Source organism: Moschus berezovskii, chromosome 12 (assembly GCF_049115385.1).
Source record: "Moschus berezovskii isolate FMDL1 chromosome 12, NW_MosBer_1.0, whole genome shotgun sequence".
Taxonomy (NCBI): domain Eukaryota; kingdom Metazoa; phylum Chordata; class Mammalia; order Artiodactyla; family Moschidae; genus Moschus; species Moschus berezovskii.
The window spans coordinates 79256624-79277623 of record NC_142471.1 but is presented as its reverse complement, the minus strand read 5'-3'; the positions used below and the strand labels follow the sequence as shown (position 1 = coordinate 79277623).

The 21000-nt window shown below is 45.8% G+C and overlaps 1 protein-coding gene across 30 annotated transcripts in view; it reads right to left on the bottom strand.

Annotated features, from left to right (window-relative positions):
- The window catches only part of TCF7L2 (transcription factor 7 like 2), a 205139-nt gene that overhangs the window by 66753 nt on the left and 117386 nt on the right, over nucleotides 1–21000 (bottom strand). For 10 of the 30 annotated variants that reach the window (XM_055424623.2, XM_088842330.1, XM_055424621.2 and 7 more), the window contains one exon: nucleotides 8513–8656. The exons of 17 other annotated variants lie outside the window; for them this stretch is intronic. In XM_055424623.2, coding sequence (XP_055280598.1) covers nucleotides 8513–8656 — 144 coding nt within the window. The remainder of the gene's footprint in view (nucleotides 1–8512; nucleotides 8657–21000) is intronic. 3 more of the 30 variants (XM_055424622.2, XM_055424629.2, XM_088842332.1) reach the window with 1 other exon arrangement.

Below are 21000 nucleotides of genomic sequence, written 5' to 3'. Positions count from 1 at the left end.
TCTTCTTGTACCTGGAGGACATTCCTCTACAGAAACCCGCTGCCAAACAGAGGTAGTTTCTTATCAGCAGACTCACTCCTCTCAACTAAACCCTGGATGCCCCAACTCTACCACACTCTGAGGGGTTCCTTCAGCCCGTCAAGAGAGCAGTGAGGAGTGGGCGTACAGACAGGAAAGAGGGGTGGCATTGTTTAGAAGGCGGTCCTAACACTTTCTCCTGATTCTAAAGCAGCTTTCCACCCCAGAAAGCCAGGAGGAGAGTTACGACTGTGTTTCTGGATGTTATTTCCCCTTCCCACCCCTGTAATTTCTGCTTTCTGCTCCGGGTCACTGTTCCTACTTCTCAGTTGGCTGTAATGGCAAGTCTCCAAGTAATTACAGAGGCAGGAATCAGATTACACCCGATGTTACATGTGTGCGACTGTTGCCACCTTCCCCAGCAAAATCCACCGCAAAGGCATCATCAACTGTTCAGTCAAGTGTGACGTTCTGAGTCGGGGACCTTGGAGGTCACCTCTCCTCGTTTCCCAAGAGGATAGGCACATACACAGGATCTGCATGTATCACACAAACATTCCTGCCGTTCACTTTTCCCAAAGAAAGCAGAAGGTCTGACCACAGCAGGTAACACACAGCTCTGGCCTTCCCATGGCTGTTCCAGCTTGTTCCTGAACCTGGCTGGGGAGGCATGGGTGATCATGGAAGCAACTCTGTTTCTGGCTTCACCTAAGTAGTCAGACAAGTGAGGACAGTCTGGGAGAGCCACATGGGTCAACAAATCTACAGATGATGCACCATCTTCATTTTACACACCAAACTGGTCAATCCTAAAGGAAATCAACCTTGAAGATTCATCGGAAGGACAAATGCTGAAGCTGAAGTTCCAATACTTTGGCCACCTGATGTGAAGGGCCGACTCACTGGAGAAGACTCTAATGCTGGGAAAGATTTGAGAGAAGGAGGAGAAGGGGGTGACAGAGGATGAGATGGTTGGATGGCATCACCGACTCGATGGACATGAGTTTGAGCAAACTCTGGGAGGTAGTAAGGGACAGGGAAGCCTGGTGTACTGCAGGCCATGGGGTCACAAAGAGCCGGACACGACTAAGCAACTGAAAAACAACAACAAACGTTGATCATCGGTCCTGACATCTGGGAGAGAATAACATAGATAATTCAAAGCAGAATACTCCACAAGTCATTTTCCTTCACAAGGCTGCCTACATGGTCGGCAAGAACATGTCCCTTACTAGTTAATAGTTTTCTTTGGCCACTGTCAGAATTAGCCTGAGTTCTCCTAAATCCACAAAATGGCCCAAAGCATCCTAGGGGTGTGGGCAAAAACAGCCAGCACAGAAACCAAACAACTCAACCCACCATGTCAGTAAGAGGCTGACAAGAAAGGTACTCTGGTTACATCTCTTGGTGGAGAAAGAGCAGAGCAGAAACTTACAATCGACAATGAAAAGTCAGCCTCTGAATGAAAGAGACGGATCAGGTCAGTGATACCTCTCAAAGGTGAAAACCATAAAAATTTAAAAAATAAACCCCACATCCCTTGTGACCTTAAAAGGGTAGCATAAAAGTGTGTGTAAGGTGACGGAACTGTTCTGTATCCTGACTGTGGTGGCAATAATACGATTTGATGCTAAAATTCACAGAACTGTAGACCAAAAGAGAAGGCCAACTTTGTTGTATATGTTAAAATATAATTTTTGAAAACCCCACATGGCCAAGGAAGCCTGCTCCTAAGACCTAGAATCAGGGACACAGAAGCATACACAGTAAGTGCAAATCAAAAACTAGACAGCTGCAGGTGACCCCACCAAGCAAGACTGCAGGCAGGAAAGTCCCCCACCAGGAACCTGATTTGAGTCTACTCTGCTGCCCCCAGCAGGACAGGGTCAAGGAAAACTAATGTCCCAGTCCTTTTAGAAGAGTACACATCACTACATCACGAGAGCTGCGAGTCCACGCCCAGACACTGCTGTCCTTGCCCCGCCGGGCACAGAAATGCCCCACCTGCCCTTCAGGAACTGCCCAGATTCCTGAAGCCAGTAAAAGTTTCATCAGCAAGCTGCCCCTCCCTCTCGCCTCCACCCAGCTTTCTTCTGGGTTCTTATTTTAAAAAAGGGAGGGGGGGCAGGAAGAAAGAAACTTGTCCAAGAGGCAGAGCTGTGAACTGGGATCGCCTGGCTGATTTATGAGTTTCTTGCACTTTCTGGTGGAGGGGCTTCTCCCTTCCCCGGGAAGAGAGCACCTCTCCCTGGCCACACTGGTTGCCGCGAACCACCCGGGCCTGCCAGAAACCCGATGGGCAGAGTCCAGGCTGAGCACTCGGTGACTGAGCGCTTGCATGCTCCCTCTGACCCCAGCCCCGTACATCATGTCCAGCCCAACACCATCTCCTGCCAGCTCTGTTTTTTGAAGCAGCAAGAGGTCCCCGCTGGGGCCCAGAGGCTGCCACACAGGGGGCTCCGGCGAAGCTGGGCAGTCAAGTGACAGGTGGGGCTGGGAAATAAACGCCGCGGGCAGCACGCGTGCCCTGGTCACCAGCCTCCTCCTTGCCTCCTGAGACTCTCACTTCTCCTTTTTCTGGCGTCTCCAGTTCCTTCCTCGTCCCCACCCTCCCTTATCGGAAGGAACTGGCTTTTCCAAAACAGAAACTTTCACTCTGAGCCCAAACAGGCCTGCTATTTAGACCCTTCCAGAGAAAAATGCTGCCGAACTGTGAGCACCCTGGGGGTGGCAGGGCCCCGGAAGAACAGAGCACACACATACACCCCAGGAGGTTGTTAACAAAGAGTTCAAAACTCCTTGGCCGGACAGAGGCCACCTCCTTTCCCCATCTGCAGCTCAAGCAGAGGCAGCCGGTCACTGATGGGGAAAGGACAGCCCGAGGAAAGCATGATCAAAACTTGAACTTGGCCTTATCAGAGGAGACAGGACCACTTCTGTCTCCTACCTTACTCCCCAAGCCAACATCAAAAAGCTGTTTTCGGAACTACTACATTCCTTTAGCGCAAACAGGTTTGAAATGAACGTTCAGTGATGCGATAGAGAAGGCTGGGAAAGTGTGGAATAAAGAATAAAAGACGAGGTAGCACCTGGAATCAGCTCCTGCAAAACTAGCAGCAGCGGATACAATAAATACCTTTTGGATCAGGTGCATAGAGCTGGCCTGAAAGAGGAGGCTAGAAACTACGATCCTCCACTTTGCTGACCTGACAATCTCCTTTTAATAAAAACGAGTAAACTAAGTTCCAGAGTCTGGGCTGAAGCGTGGTTCCTTTCTGTTCCCAAATTCCAAACATCTACCTCACTGACATCATTAAAGGGAAGTACTCTGAGAAACAGAGGTATCACATCACGGAGAAACAGACAGACAGGCGGATTCGATAGAATGTCAAAACTGTGAGTAAAAAGCATCCACTCCCTCTCTTCAAATACTGACCGTGTATTATGATCTGAGGGGCCCTGTGAGGTATAAAAAGTCTGAAGGTTAATTTAAACTCTCCCTTGACACAGCACAGCACAGCCCATTAAAAACTGATCTGTCACCTCACAGAATTACAAAAGGGGAGGATCTCAAACCAATAAACTGTGTGGATGACAAGATGTCACGCATGGAAGGCCCGAGTCTTCTCTACCAATGACCTTTGTCACACAAGTTGCAAAGAAAACATGTGACTCACTAAGAATGGGGAAAAGGGAGGCAGTCACAGAGATAGGAGCCATGATCCAGCCTGTGGCATTCAGGAGGGGTTCAGGGGGCCCCACAGGCTGTATGCAGGGCCAGAGAACGCCCCTACCTTCCAAGGGATGGGGTCCTTAGAGGATGTTCACGAACACTGCCTGTGTTTCCTACTCTGTATATCAGCCTCCCAGGATGGAGAAAAGTATAAGAAGTGATCAGTGTGCACGCCTTCGGTCCAAAGAATGGTCAACAAAAGACATGAGGCCCAGAATAATCCCTTCCCTTCCCTCTCTGGACCTGTGTCCCTGGTGGGGAGCCCTGTGCAAGCAGTGGTCAAGCTGTGTCAATCCTGCAGGGCTCTGACACACGGCAGGGGAAACCACACCACGTTCACCATGCATTGGGAATGTGGCTTCTCTGAGGTGTCAGGAATTCCAGTTAGGCACCATGATGCCCACTCAAACTCATGGAGCTGAAATTCAGCAGAGGAAATCCACGCACCCATTTAACCTAGAAGAACTCAACAAAGAAGATATGCAGAAAGGAAAACGAGAAATAACAAAATAATACGGGTGGTCCCACCAGTCATCCCACAGGGAGAATGACTCTGGGGAAGGGAGTGAATTTGCTGGATTGCTTGCACAGAATGCTCCAGGGCTGTGTGTGCTAAGCCACAGGTCATATACATCATGGGGGCATGAGGGAACGTCCACAGTCATTCTGGCTTTGTTATTTTCAGCTTGCACTCTTTCCCGCATGAGATGCAATCAGACTGTAATAGTGGAACTTTAGAAACAGTGGATTTGCATGGGGGCAATGACTAAACATAATGAGAGATACCCAGTTCTAGGATGGATATCACTAGACATTTTACCAAGAGTCTTCGTGGGATACACGGGAAAGGGTTTCTATTACAAGAAACGTCAGACGGATGGAAAAGAATTACATATATAACATGCCTCTCATTTTTAAAACACATCCTTTAAAAGACTGAAACCATGTCCAAATACTAATTTTGCCTTTCAGGAACATTTTTACTGTTTTCTCTCATCCTGCTTCTTTATGTAATCAGGAGGGGGAGGATGAACTAAACATTTTAGCTGAACAGAATACTTGGCAACCCAAAGTTGTAATTCAGAGATTAATACTTCCCCATTCTAATGGACTTTGTTGTGTAAATCCAGATTTTCCATACATTAAGATATTGAAAAACATAGAACTAAGGAAATGAAGCAATATCTATATTTGTTTCAATGACTAATGAGCAAAAATAAAACTCTGGCCATGATGCCATGCTTTTTAGAAATCAGACATATAATAAGCCACAGATTTATATGATGTGGTCTAATAAACCTAAGAAAAGTTTCATTTCCTCTCACCAAAATGGTTAACTCCCTGTCTATGTGACTAGCTTTGCAAAGTTAGCAGAAGTCTTTTTTCCCCCTTAAATGTCTAAGCTGAGAAGTTAATAAGCAAGTACACAGCAATAATGTGTCCTCTCCTGAACTCACACACACACACACCCCTAAAAATGAAATAAAATTAGGCTCAAAACCAGCAAAAAGGTAGGTCAGTAGACCAAAACATCAGAAAGGACAGAGGGTACCACCCTGCCAACCCCCAGCCCACTGATCAGGAAAAGTTCAAAAAAGCCCTTCAAGAGGAAGGAAGCACAGAATAAGGGAAGGATTTGAACAAAGACCTCTTTAAAAGTTTGTTTGCAAGCATTTCCGTGAAAATGGTATTGACTAAGCAATTACAGGGGGACAAAAAAAAACTTTCTTTCTTATCTGAATGCATTTATGCCATGGGTCACACCCTATTATTGTCACTATTAAACATGGTAATAGCCTCAATGTAATAACTTTGTGTGGTGAGCTTGAAAGTAGCCATGAATAGCTAACTAGAAAGAAGTGACTCATGCCTGCCCAGGTGGATATTGACTTTCTTACTCATATTTACTCAACTGGTCTACCAACCTTAATTCCCTTGAAGACAGAGCTAAAGGGTTAGAATCAAGCTGACTCGCGGGGGAGAGAGAAAAGGGCCAATGGATGGGTTAGAAAGGATCCCAGATGTGGTACCTATAAACCAAAAAGGCTGGACTTTAGATATCCTGAATCAGAAGTCTCCTCCCAGCTCCTGAGACGGCTGGGTGTTGAGCAGGACCTAACCCAATCTTCTTTAGCAAGTGGAAGGTGATTGGTGGGGAAGGCTCCAAACCATGGACTACTGCCATGGTCTATCATTAACAGCAGTTTTACAGCTCCGCCCCCTTGCTGTGTAATCTTAAGCAAGTTACTTAACCTCTCTGTGGTGTATCTGCAAAATGACAAAACCACAGCACCTTCCTCTTAAGGTTGTTGTCAGGTTTTTAAGAGTTAAATTACACAAATCCCTTAGAGAAGTACCTGGACCGTAGGAAGTACTGTGTTAAAAAGTCTCTTTGATAAGGATTTCAAGGGATCCTGGGAGGTGCCCAGTGAAGGAGGCTGGGACAGGGATTCCGCCATCATCCCTTTTTAACAGACACGGGGATTGTATCACAGACGGATGCAGCACCTTGCCAGCAGAGGTGAGAGAATGCTGGACTCAAATCTGGCTCGGCCTCCTCCGACCGTCTGCAGTTTCCACGATGCTCGCCGGAAGCACCTGGAGCACACCCGAGCTGTGTGTGGAAACCATCCGGCAGGACTGAACTACCCCACCAGAGGCCAGCCCATCACACAGACGCACCGTCAGGGCGCGACTCCCTCAGAACCCTGCCAGATGCTTGCGCCAGACCCAGCACACGAGCTCCTCTGGCCAAGTTCCCGCCTCACATGCCTCAAGCCAACGGAGGCTCACAACAGCTCATGTCGGGTGCCCCCGCACTGATGAGGGGACTGAAGCACAGAGCAGTTAGGTAACTCACTTGAGGTCACAGAGCCCAAGTGGTGTCTCTGCGTCTGGTCTGTTCACAACTTAGGGACTTAGTCCCCCATCTGGGAAGCCAGGGTAATTGGCTCTTCCCCAAGAGATGCTTCCCTGTCCTGAGGGCAAAGCTGAGAAACTGGCGCCGCCAAGCTAATCGGCGCCTGTGGATCTCGAGTCATAAGGAAGAAAACCAGTGTTTCTGTTTCGTTTTCGTCAACTCAGAATGGGTGCCTGGTTCTCCTTTATCTATCATGTAACTCTGACCAAAGATTAATGAGTTACCACTTGCCAGGCCCTGGTGGAGAAATAACTATGTTCGGTATGGCCTTATCATCCATAGTCAGGATGAACAGAGGCACTTAGTAAAAGCCAAACCAAGGAGGGGCTGCTGAGAAAAAGCTCTTCCTTCAGGCCAGGGCTGCCACACAGAAGTCAGCCTCCCTGCTCCATCTGACTCAGGCCAGTTAAAGACCCAGGCCGCATACATACACGGGCCCCAGCAAATCCAAGCATAGGGCTCATCAGAAGAGGGGCGGTGGCGTGGGGGTGGTTCAAAAGACCCTAGACACATCTTCAGTTTTAGTCACATCTGGTCAGAGGTGACTAATTAGACAGGAAGAGCTCCACAAGACACCGTGTAACTAACCAGAATTAAGACACAACATAGTGTACGAGAATAACCGAGTAAAAAGACGAAACTCTGTCAGGAGCCATTCCATGTTTTACAAATGTTTTGCAAACCATTTTTAAACGTCAGACACATGAATGACAAGAAAGAAATGCATCCAAATATTAAAAGATCACAACTAGGTAAAAAAGGAATGTGTTGACATTTTCTCCCGCATTTGGATGAAACATTTGGATGTTTCTCTACGTGTGTCTTGTTTTCTTACAGGGCTATTTACTACTTTTTAAATTAGGACAAGCTTTTCAGGATGATTTCACCCGCCTTTTCTCTCTCCAAAGGCAAGATGCACCGACAAATGTAACGTGCTCTCTGCTGTTTTCTGTCCCTGCAGCCCTAACATGCTGCAGGGCAATCAGCACATAGCAGGTATACAATCAATGTTTATCAAAGACAGAGGCTCTACTAATTGGCTCTTAAATATTCCCTTTCCTTTTCAAAAAGGAAAAAAGTCAAAAGCTAGCGTGAGTTACTAAATCATGCACTGTTTAAGTTTAAAGAGTTAACTTTATAGTTTTTATCTGCGTTGACTTTCGCTTTTCTGAGGATTAAAACATGTTCTAGATGTTCTTTATTCTTTGGGACTACTAATTTGAAGAGAACTGTCACTCCCAAGCACGGAGCAGTGTGAGGTATTGACATCTGATTGAATTATTTAAAGGAAATTAACAATGCTTCGTGTCCTTGAGAGCGACATCTGCCAGAAAAGCCATGTGCGGATGCCTCGGGAAGCACGACTGCAGAAAGGGCAAGCAGAGCCCGGCACCCTGAATGTGAAAAGAAACTGTATAAGTTCTAAAGAAAGAAAAACAAAGGCCAAGTTCAGGTGACACCCTCTCTTCCCCTGGAAGCTCTGAAGAGTTCTAGGAAATCGTTTCCACAGGGTCAAGTTTCACGGGATGACCTTGTTCATCATTCTTATGGAAGCCACGCATGACGGTAGACCATGTGGCTTCAACTGGGAGCCCGACGCCTTGGGTTCGCGGGAGTATCTCCCTTCCCCTTGTCCTTATAAACTGGCACTCTTACGGCTATGATAAACCTATCCGTGGTCAGGACACCCAGACATCATGGCACCCAACATAACGGAGATGTGACAGGACTCGGGGACCACGGATGATGGGCCCTGCCCTAGCGGGAAGGAAACCGTGTGCATGGGTGACTTCTGTCCAGAGCCCGCTCAACTCATACCGTCATTCTGCTCCGAGACCTACCTCCAAACACCAAGGCTCCCCAACCTTTTGTAAGGAGTGGCTCCTTTTCATGTCCCTGAAGACTTGAGTGCTGACAGTGAAGTCTGAGGGGGGGTAGAAGTGCTGACAGTCATGTCCCTGAGTGCAGCAAGGGAGGGGGCACTGCTGCCAGGAAGAAAGGGGAACAGAGTGAGGCTCGGGAGGGAGGGGTCGCAAGTCAGCAAGGCATTCACGGCCCCCAGCTTGACGTCCTGCGCTAACCCCACTTCTCTACAGACTCCAGGAGGGGGAGGACCGCGGTTCCCCGCTGAAACCCGGAACTCTCCCGCGTCCGTGACGGCCAGCTCGGGGACCCTGCCAGAGACATCTTCAACACCGCCTCCTCCAGGCAGCCTTTCTGGAGCATCCCTTCCCACTCTGCCCACCCTGCCCATCACTCCTTCTTCTGAGGAGCCTGCTGGCTAGCATCTGCCCTCTCTCTCAACTTACCTTACCGAATCATCCATTAATTTAAACCATGTAATATTGCTGCTATTCGGTTCTAAAGAAAACTCCAAATGAACATTTTGGCCGAGCCAATATTTCTACCCTACAAAAATGCAGTTGCATAGGGTTCCATGCCAGAGCTATTTGGGGAGCTGTCTTAATACCGTTCCCTCTGCCAGGCTGCAACCTTTTTGAGAGCTGCAACTACACTGGCGTCCTTGGACCCCTTCAAGGATCTGGAAGCACCAGGCCTGAGCGCTCAAGAAGTCGCTGCTCTGCTGCATCTCAACTCAGCTACAGCCCCGCGATGAGCGCTGCTTCTGTTTAGGGCTCTAGACAGGAACGTTGGTGTCATCCCACTACCCTCACAACCACCCTGTGAGGTGGGTACTGTTGTGCCCATTTTACAGAGGAGGAAACTGACTCAGAGACGTTAAGGAGCATGCCCAAGGTCACACAGCTAGTAGATGGCGGGGGAGGGGGCCCGGAACCAGGTCTCGGTCAACTCATACTGGTGTTACGTCAATACACCTTCCTGTCGAGATGTTGACTATTGCTCTAAAAATGGGGTAGAGAATTGATGGGTGTTAAGAGCGACCTGGGGTCCAAGAACGGCTATTTCACAACAAGGAAATATCATTCTAATTGTTGTTAAAATAAAAAAAAAGACCTATGACTTCTGTAATCATGACGAAGAATCACGTCTTTTCTACCCCAGTTGTTAGAAAGTTCTCTGTGAAGGGAAATCCCCATGAACAAATTCTTTCACCCTTTTTAATCCCCCCCCCCCCCGCCAAAAAACAGAATTCAAGATTAAGAATATGAGATTGGGCACACTACCCAGTATTTTATGTTCTGATATTCACTAAATACCGGAATGAGCATGGAGGGCACTGAAGACCAGGAGTCAGAAACGCAATGGAAATAATGGACAAATCTACGAAACAGCGGCCACATTTCTAGAACAATTTACATGGTTCTCAGGTAACTGGGTCCTCTGATGGTGGGGGTGGGGGGGGTGGGCGGTTTCTCCAGGTGGATTAAACCAGCCAAAAGCATGTGAATACCCAAAATGAGAAGGGGCCACATCACCTGCAAACCGGTGCCTCTCCACTGCTCTCATGAGTTGCAACTGTCCCCGTGGCTGGACACTGAAAGTCACCATTGCGGGAAGCCCTAGGTCTGCCCCCAGGAAGGGCAGCCCAAGCCCCAGAGGAAGCACGGGTGCCCAGCCCTGGATGTCTCTGGTCTCCATCTGGGAAGCAGAGTCTCCCTCTCTGCACTTCTCCGCAGGGCGCGTTGGTAAACAGGAATGTGAGTCGTGAGGCAGGCATGAGTCCATTTTCCAGATTAGCCCAGCTTTACAACCGAGGTCATCCCATTCCGCCCCCGCCACAGCAGTGACTCACCTTACTGCCTCCCACCAAAGGGAACAGGGCTTAGCCCTTCAATTGTTCCTGAAAGGAACCCAGCAGTATGGGGGTTTCAGTCCTGGTCTGCTTGCTTTGCTTCCTAACACAATGCTGAGAGCAAAGATGTAAGATTCCTGAGGGCAAGTATCCCAGGAGTTTGGAAAAGAAATGAATCTAAGGATACCCCAGACCATACCATCTTCCCATGGCCTCTTAGGGTCTCCACTTCATAGGGGCTTGCACACAAGTCTGTTCTACTCATGGGTATGTGGGCGCATGCACACACATGCACACACACATTTTCTCTCTTTCTCCCCCTTTGTATAGGATCTAATACTCTTCCTGGGAACCTCAGAGCCAAATTTGCAGGTCATGTCTACCAATCTCATAGGATCTTCCGGCTTTGAAATTTGTGAGATTAACCTTACCCCCATCTTATCTTACAGGTCTATCTTGCTTTCCTCTTTATTCTAATTTCGTTCATTATTCACTTCCAATTTTTTACAAAATATGAAGTCTTACAAGCCACTTCAAGTTTGGGGAGTATAGGATCTTATAAATAGATCTAAGTGAGCATACAAATACCAAATCATTTTGTACCATAAGAGAACTCTAAGTAAGTCTTCCCCTAACAAATACAAGACTCTTCAACAAATAATAAAGATGATGAATTAGACCTCTGCCAAGTTTTCCGTTAGCATCCAAGTGAACTTTTTCCGGTAACAGTACTCTGAATTATTTAGGAGGTATCACCCTGACTCTTGACCCATACAGTTTGGGCAGAGTGGACTCCAGCCCCCAGCTCCACAGATGGGCAAGTTTACTCAGTTCAAATGCACTCAGCCCATTACGCCCCCTGACCACAGACACTGGTTCAGAATTGTGCAGGGAGATAAGGTCTCTCTGGACTCGAACCTGCCCCTATGCAATGGAGTCAACCTGGAGGAAAGCGGAGCCGAGGGCTGGAAGGAAATGGTGTCCTGGAATATGTGACCCTGGATCCAGCCATGCCTGACCCATGATTCCTATAAACTTTTCAAGTATGGGTCAATACACTCATTTTCCTCAGGCCAGTGTGGGCTAGGTTTGAGGAAGGAGAAGGGCATCCTGACCAGAGAAGCCTAGTCACCTTTGTCAGACTGACCTCAATAATCATCCATCCACAAAACAAGCAGTAATGTGGAAAAACCTGGAGATGTTCCAGGAAAAGACAATGAAGGCCTCTGGAGTTTCATGATCCAGGCATGATGAGGGGATTATTATAAGGCAATATATTGGAGGTAAGCGTCCAGTACTTTTCAAAATAAGAATGAATGTGGCGTGTGGCTAGTCTCTGGACAGGGGAGTGGGGACCTTGCAAAAACCACACACCTGCGAGAAGTACCACTCGGCCCTCCTGCTTCAGTGCCTCCGAAGCCACTGGCTTCACTGACCGACTTTATTAACATGTGGTCTCCAGAAGTTGAGGCTGTGACATGTCAAGACAGATGGCAGGCAAAGCAGGTGGTAGGTTTCATTTTCCTTGATGACGTGGCCCGTGAGGACATGATGGTGTGTTGACCAGTTGTGGACATGGCCACATGGAGCAGAATCAAGGTGTACCACTAAAAGTTGGAGCAATAGTTGTGTATTCTACTATTTTGTTTCTTTATGAGCTTAAAGCCACCTTCAGCAGGTGGCTGGCAACATTCAAATGTTAATGTAACAGAATGGAAACCAAGGAGACAAAGTACAAACTGCTCTGCCAGGAAAAATAAACACAAAAGAAAAGAGAGTAAAGAAGGAGCCGAAAAGCATTTAAAAACCAAAACCCCTAAAAATACTAAAGCCTCCAGACAAAGATTTTGTATGAAATGTGTTACTCACACCAAATTTGGTCAACAGCTGTCGGCTACTGGGAGAATTCTATACCTACTGCTCAGGCAGGAAGAAAACAGCAAAAGCTGCCAATTTTGTTTCAGTAAAGTTTGGTGTGATCATTAATTTTTATGGGTCAACTTGTCTGGGCAACGGGGTGACCAGATATTTGGTCAAACATTCTGAGTGTTTCTGTGTTTTGGATGAGTTTAAATTAGTAGAATGAATAAAACTGATTGCCCTCCTTAATGTGGATAGGCCTTGTCCAATCGGTTGAAGGCCTGAATGAAGAAAGGCTGATCCTAACCAAATAAGAAGAACTCCTCCTGTTTGACTACCTTCAAGTTGAGATGTGGGAGTTTTTCTTCCTGCCTTTGGACTTGAGCTAAAACACAGGCTCTTTCTGGGTCTCAAGTCTGCCAGCCTTTGGACCAGAACTACATCACCAGCTCTCTTGATTCTGAGGCCTCCAGACTCAGACTAGAGCTAAATTATAAACTTCCCTGGGCCTCCAGCTTATTGAGTGCAGATCTAGGTACTTCTTGGTCTTCATAATTGCATGAGTCAATTCATTACTGATAATAAGTCTCTTTCTATATCCATCTATCTCATATTGGTTCTGTTTCTCTGAAGAACCCTAATATATTTGGGTTATGTTTTTTATATGTTTTCTCCCCCCAAGTAAGAGGGAAAGGATTATTTATGAGTCTCTCAAAGGAATCAGAATTGCAAAATGGAATGGGTCTTAGAAATCATGTAATTGAATTCTTTGTTTTTTTTTTTTTTTTGTTTAATCCCTAAGTCTAGGCATAAAGAGACCTCCCCAGGACTATACAGCTAGAAAAGAACAAACCAAAAACCCATTTTTTAAAAACTAGGAGGTCAGGGTTCTATGCATAACATGGAAGAATTTTATTTTGAAACAGCAGCATCTCTAGAGGGAAAAACATCCATTTGAGAGAAGGACGTGGGAAGAACCATTCCACTAAAGAAGCCAACTAATAAAATGATAATTAAAAAAAAAAACTGGCAAGAGGGTGAAATCCTCTTATCTTTTTATCATTTACATACACATACACACGTGTATATAAACAAGGACACAAAAAACAATTAAGCAACAGCAGCCATCCATCCATCCAACCAACCACACACAGACACATAAACTCAGAGGGTTCAGATCTTTATGCTCCATCAATTATTGTTACTTCTGAAAGTAAGGTAAGTTTGGTGTGAACTAATCACATTTGAAAGGTCTTGTCAAACAAGACACAAAAAAACTGTAATGGCTCTGAGAAAGCTACCATTTTTGTCTTTAAAGGTGAGTCCAGTTTTTTCCCAAAGTAGCATAGCATCACAGACATGGCAAATGTATGTGACTCTAATTTTCATGATTTATTTTTCTAAAATGTGAGCACGTGAGTGATAAGGTGTGAGAGTCTGTGTGTGGTGTGTGTACATACTGCCCACCTATGGGCGTGCAGAGGTAGGTGGGTATCCTCCAATGTGGGTGACAACGGCCTGCAATCAGGAACGCCAAGTTCCCAGCCCGCATTGAGCAATTCCTTCTTGTCAGTATCACTTGTCACTTCCCAGTCAGTATCACTGGGCCACCCTGCTCAGAGCCGGCATCAAGTGAAATGTAACCATCACCCCTGCACTCAAGGAATGTAGGAATAAAGTCTGCCTTAGCCCTCAAGGACCTCATCTTAGCGCGAAAGAGACTAGGATCCAAACAGAATGAACACAAAAGGAGCCAATGTTAAGTCCCTGCTTAGACTAGCCTTTTACAAAGCACAGTTCATCTCATCCTCAATCTCAACAAAGAGACAGACGTGGGGCCCCGTTTTCACTGCCACTTTCCACCAACTAGCTGTGTGCCCAGTACTTCTGGGGCTCAGTGTGTCAAGTCACGTGAGGGTGCTGGCTACTGAATGACTGGTAAGGGCCCTGCCCACCTCCAACGTGCTCCAAACCCGCAGGGTGAGAACGGGGGTGGGGGGAGCATTAATTCCTCCCATCACTCTGAGTACAAATCCTACATGCCTGGATTTCTGCACATGGCCACTGAGGCAATATTTACTAAAAACAGTTACAACCAGGAAAAAAAACTTTCTTTTACCAGATAAAAGATCTACATGGCCAAGGAAAAATACTTCAGCGATAGGTATAATAAAAGGGAATTTGTAGCATCATTTTGAATGATGTTTACTGGTTTAAAGAAAACTTTGCCAACTTTTGTTTTCTGAGGGGGAAAAAATACTTCTCAATAACAAATACTGAGAAGATGAAAAAGAAATCCACTTTTTTATTATGGTAGAAACAAATGAAGGAAAATCACCTCAAATAGTTTTTGAAGAGCTTGGGATAAAGTTTAAAAAAAGAGTTACTTGAGTAATTTTGAATAAAGGAGATGCTTTTATTTTTTAGCTGATATCAACACCAAAATAGCCCAGAAAGTGAAGTCAAGGCTTTCTGGGATGGTAATAATGTACAATAGCCAACCTTAATAATGGAAAATTAGCCAAGGCATGAGAAAAGTAAATGAAGTTCTAACAGACATCGCTGGAACACTGAATGAAGTCCTTTCCACAGCCAGACTAATTCCTCGGACACCCATGCACTAGCAGAACACCAGTGTGTCTTTCCGGCCTGTTTCCTCAGACAGTGATGAAGTTCCGTGGTGACCTCAGCAGATGGAAAACCGAAGCTTCTCCGTGCAACCTCCATCTCCATTATTTGCATATGGAATTGAGAGATTAACAGTGTCATCTCTCCAGACAAGTAAAATGTCAGCAAGCTCATGAAAAACCATGCTCATGAGTTACTTTGGGAGAAAAGGACCTGATTCACAGGTGCAGGCATAGATCGCGATGGAAGAAATGGAGGCAGAAGCTCAGGTCCAGAATGGCTGAAGGAAGCTTTGTGCATCTAGCTAACAAATAAATGTAATAAGAGGCTATTGATGAAAGTTTTGGTAAAGGGTAGTTCTCTTCCCAGAAGAGCCTCTGGAAAGGGATATGGGTCCATATTTTGCCCCTGGGGGCCATAACAGTACTGCACAGAATCAAGGGACCAAGTTGGGAAGAGAGTCTGACTGGGATTGGCAGTGTGTACTTGGTAATCCTCTCTTTACAAACCAAAATACTCCCTAAAAAAGACAAAGAAAAGCACCCCAAAATGAAGATGAGAGATTTTAAAGACAACACAGAGACCAGCTGTGCCTGGGGATCCAGTTACCACTGAGGAAATTTAGAGTGCTTTGCCCCAAAAAAGAAAGCAGTGTTGATCAACAACACCCTCCTCCCATATCAATAGGACCAAATGTTTTAAAATGCAAATAACAGGTTTCTAGAACAACCCTGGAATTTCTCCTGGAAATGTTTTTATAGTTCACATCTTATTAGTCGCAGGAGCCCCAATTAAATGTCTTCTCTTCTCATTTCTGCTAACCAATTATTAGCATTAGATAATAACATACTATTTTCTGCTAATATGTTTCCTGACAACATCAAACTCCAGAGGGTCTTCATGGTGCAATAACTGAATAACTGTGGAAATGAGGACTAATTTATGAGAAAACATTATTTAAACCCGCTCAGTGTTTATGAAAAACAAGCATTTTGGTTGAAATGCACTATACTAATGGCATAAAAACTTATTAAATTGAAATAACTGGGAAAAAAAAAACACCCTACAAACATTATGAAAAAGCAGGAATCACACTGCAAGGCTATAAGGTTATAAATATTCAAAAACAACAGACACCCACAGGTAGGACCAACCATCTCATTTAGAACAAGAAGGTACTTGAGAATTTGGGGACAGGCTTGCCAGCTTCATTCGCTAACATCTCTGGTTTCAAAATCACACTCGCCTCCGAGCTGTCCTCCTCAGAAAGAATCACACTATTGCTAATCACGTAATGTGAGAGGCTGTAACTGTTGTCACTGGGCACACACCTGGGACAACCATAGGGTGGTCCTGCCCGGACTGGGGTGACGAACTCTCTCAGAATTATGATATTTGGAGTTTCTCAGCTTGAAAGGGAGAGAGCTGGAGTCATAGGATAAGGGATCTGAGATATATTATCCCATGCTACTCAAGTCATGCATGATCCTTCTACCCTACGTGTTTATATCTTAAATATAAACATCAGTAAAAATCAGATTGCAGAGAACCTTGACAGAGGAAACAGTAAGTCCAAATTGTGGGTGTGTGTGCATGTGTGTCTACAGAAGGCAACAGAGACAATACACCCCGGTGGCAGTGCTAGTGGTAAAGAACCCACCTGCCAATGCAGGAGAGGGAAGAGAAGAGGGCTGGGATCCCTGGGTCGAGAAGATCCCCTGGAGGAGGGCATGGCAACCCATTTCAGTATTCTTGCCTGGGAAATCCCATGGACAGAGGAGCCTAGGGGGCTATGATCCATAAGGTCGCAAAGAGTCGGCCTCAACTGAAACAACTTAGCATGCACGCATGCAGTATTTTTAAAATTCTGAAGCTTATCATCAACTGACACATGGATCAGTAAAATGTTATCTATCAACACGATGGAATATTATTTGGCTGTTAAAAAGTAATGAAATAGAAACAGATGCCACAATATGGATGATCTTTTTTTTTCCCCCTCAAACTTTAAACTTTCTATTTTGTATTGGGGTAAAGGCAATGAACAATATCGTGGTAGTTTCAGGCGAACAGGGAAGGGACTCAGCCATATACACACATGTATAACATGGATGAATCCTGAGAAGACTATGCTAAGTGGAAAAAGTCAGTCACCAAGGACCACATATATGATTCGATACATGCAAAATACCTGGAAGAGACAAATCCATAGCGACAGAGAGTAGATGGTAGATGGGGGGTGAGTTGGAGGAAGCGGGCAGTGACAACTAATGGGGACAGTTTCTTTTGAAGGTGAGGAAATGTTCTCAACTTGACTGTGGTGATGGTCGCAAAATCCTGTAAATATACTAAAAATGACTAAAGTGCACACTTTAAAAGGGTGAACTGTATAGTTTTAAATTCTGAAGTTCCAATTGGCCTAACTACCATTATCTTATCTCTAACTGCTTTCTGAGCACATTTTATTTGAAGCAAATACTCAACTCCGGGCAACAGGCAGGGTAAGAATTATTATTCCCATTTCACAGGAAGCAGAGGTCCAAAGAGCTTCCGTTTTCCTTCCACTGGCTGCCTAGGTTTCCACAGGGTGCAAGGAGGGGTGTGAACTATGGGGGAGTCCTAGGTCTTATCACTCCCCAAATCAGGGAGGGATCAATATCCGGCTCTTGCCAGATGTCTAGAAATTTATAGGGCTGGGTCATGCAGACAGGCTATTAAACAAAAGACATTGAAAAAATGGCACTTGGATTACCGGAATGCAATTCATAATAGCATGAAATTCAGGTTAAACCATTTAGCTAAAAAAGGAGGGGGGAGTCATCTCTTGAGTTGATATCTAGAAGGGTGAAAATATACCCAATTAGATGTGGCCATATAATTTTCACATCAAACATCTTGTGCTTCCAAAGGCAACTAATGGCACAGCTCACTGTGGATTTTCCCAAGTTTTCAGGAGCAATGACAGCCCTCTTCAACAAAGCCATTTAACATAACAGAAGGTTAAAGTAGGAACCACAAACACTTGCTTTTCTTAATTTACACCTTTCATTTACTTCCCCAGAAATGTCATGGAAGAGCCAGGAAATTTATGATGTACTGTCAATAGATGGTTCCTTTTAAGAACAGGATTTAGAAAGCAAAATATGAATTCTAGAAGGTAAGCTAGAGGTATACCTTTAAAAACAAAAAACAAACTTTTAGTATTCCAGGAGAAGCAAGATGACTTGGTTGGGTCTCACACTTAATTTTAAAGAAAAGAAAAAGTCAAGTATATTAGGTGAGTGGGAGACTGGTAGGTTTTGAGAAATCCAAGTATAATGACTTCACATCATCTATTCCAATAACCAGGTACAATCAAAATCCATTGCTGGACTACAGCAAACAAAACACAGCTCACAGGGGCTTTTCTCTGCATCACTGACTTTTGGAAGTATGAGAAGCTGCTGCTGCTGCTGCTGAGTCACTTCAGTCGTGTCCAACTCTGTGTGACCCCATAGACAGAAGCCCACCAGGCTCCCCTGTCCCTGGGATTCTCCAGGCAAGAACACTGGAGTGGGTTGCCATTTCCTTCTCCAATGTGTGAAAGTGAAAAGTGAAAGTGAAGTCGCTCAGTCGTGTCCGACCCTTAGCAACCCCACGGACTGCAGCCTACCAGGCTCCTCCATTCATGGGATTTTCTAGGCAAGAGTACTGGAGTGGCTTGCCATTGCCTTCTCCAGTATGAGAAGCTGCTAGCATTTAAATCATCATGCTTCTGTAGTTTAAGCCATGAAGTAACTGGCAAAAAAAAAAAAAAGAGAGACAAAACATACATTGGCAACTTGGGGTGTCATTCATTTTAAAGATATTCTTTCTTCTACCTTGGTCTATTTTTTAGCTTAAGGAATAACAGAGGGACAGATGCTCAATAAACACTTGTGTTAAAGCAGGATTTTTCAACCTCAGAACTACCGACGTTTTGATAGTTCTTTCAGGGGTGGGGGAAGGCGGTGAGAGGCGCCTGCCTTAGCAGCATCTCTGGCCTCTACCCACTAAATGACAGCAGCATCCCCCACCCACACAGCTGTGACAACCAAAAATGCATCCAGACTCTGCCGAATGCCTTCTGGGCAGCAAAATCACCCCAGCTGGGAACCAGGGAGCTAAAGGTAACTGGCCTGAACGCGTCCCTGTGACAAGGGCTGATGCAGAGGCCCTAGCCTGAACATTTCCATATAATGACTGATACACAGGCCCTAGCTTGAAGAAGGATCCAGATCCCTGCACAACAAAATTGGCCAGTGCTCATCCGAATCCTCCAACAGCGATCAGAGACCCGGGAAAATATGATGATCTGGTAACCATCCCCCTGAGCCTCCCCGGTGACCAGCGTGCAGCCTTCAGCTGTGTGCAAGGTCCCACAGTGCCCTACAGCTCTTGTGCGTGTCCTTAATACTGTCATCTACAAATGGAGCAAGTGGCAGCGCCAGCAGGAGTGGTATGTGTCTAAAGGCGGGGATGGGAGCAGGTACTTGTTTAGTCACCAAGTTGTGTCTGACTCCTCTGTGACTCCATGGCCGAGCTCCTTCTGCCCATGGGATTTCCCAGGCAAGAATACTGGAGTGGGTTGCCATTTCCTTCTGCAGGGGATCTTCTCAATCCAGGGACCAAATACGCATCTCCCAGGGGAGCCCTGGGTGCAGGTAGGGGTCTCTTTAAAATGGCAGAGCTGCAGTAATCTGCTGATCTATAATAGATATCCCAGTCACTCAAGAAAACCCAAACGACTCCTTGTTCAAAGTAGAGGAGTCTGTTGGGAGCCAGTCAGCAAAACAATGATATTTTTATCTCTGATCTCCTTAATGAAAGAATACAAAGTACAAACTAAAAAAATGGAGCTCAAGTCTAATTCATAAGTCCAGAAAGTTCTGCATAATTAACTCTAGGATCTATGAGATCCCAGAGGATGTCTGTGTTCAAGCAAGAAGAGGGGTGGCATCAACAACCTCTTGACCCTTTGGAGGATTAGCTGGTCAGCCAACTGCCTTCAAACCACCATGGGTAAGCATTCCTTTGCTCATCACCCCTGGGCACAAGAGGGCACAGCAGTGCAGGGGCCAGGGGGCAAAACCCCAGACCCATTTCAAGACCCCAGCACCTCTGGTCCAGAGTGGAGAAACGCTGCAACGCATCGTCATTCCCAGGGTGTGGTCTGTTTTCTGGACGCCATGACAGCAACTCCTGCTGGGAGCCGTCCAGACCACGGGGATGGGTGGCCGTCTGACGAAGTGACTCACACCGAGGCCGACAGGTTGGAAAGGCTGGCGAGAATAAAAAATGGGAGCAGGAAGCAGCTCCACAGGGAAGAATTCAGAACACCCTGTGACCCATTTAAATCCAAACCCTCTCATGATCATCATCAAAACCTAGGTTTCCAGGATGGATACTCCCCCACTGACAACAACAGTTCTTTCTCTACAGACCCCAAGGTAGTGAGGAGCCCGGGAACTCTGCCTGTTGTCAGGGTTCTAGACTGGAAAGACACCTGCTTGAAAGACAGCGAGAGACTTTCCTGGTGGTCCAGTGCTTAAGACTCCACAAGTCCCACTGCAGGTGGGCGCAGATTCGATCCCCAATTGGGGAACTAAGATCCCACATGCTACTTGGTGTGACAAAAAAAAAGAAAAAGAAATAAACAGACTTAAAAACAACAGAGAGATCCATGAGGCAGACTGTGTGCCTGCAGCCAGCCCTGCCTGGTGACCTGCAACTCCCTTGGAACCCCTCTGAGCATCACCTCACACCAGGCTGTGTCCTATGAAACATGGCTGGCCACCAGCATCCTAGTAGCCCTGTGGCCATGAACAGTGTAGTTACTCTAGCTCAGGGGCCAGGTTTCACACTCAGCACATAACATCTGAATTCATTAAGTCACCTTGAGAACCCTGGTTTCACATTTTTATCTAAGACACCAGAAAGGTCTCGGACCCTCTGGCAATCCTTACATTCATTACCATGATGTATTAGGGGAAGGACCCTGTGTCTTGTTTCTTTTCATCCCAAAAAGGAAACCAAGAAATAAGAGATAGCTAGAGATCAAGACAAAAAACCAATCTATGAGCAGTCACCAAGTCACCACAAATAAAA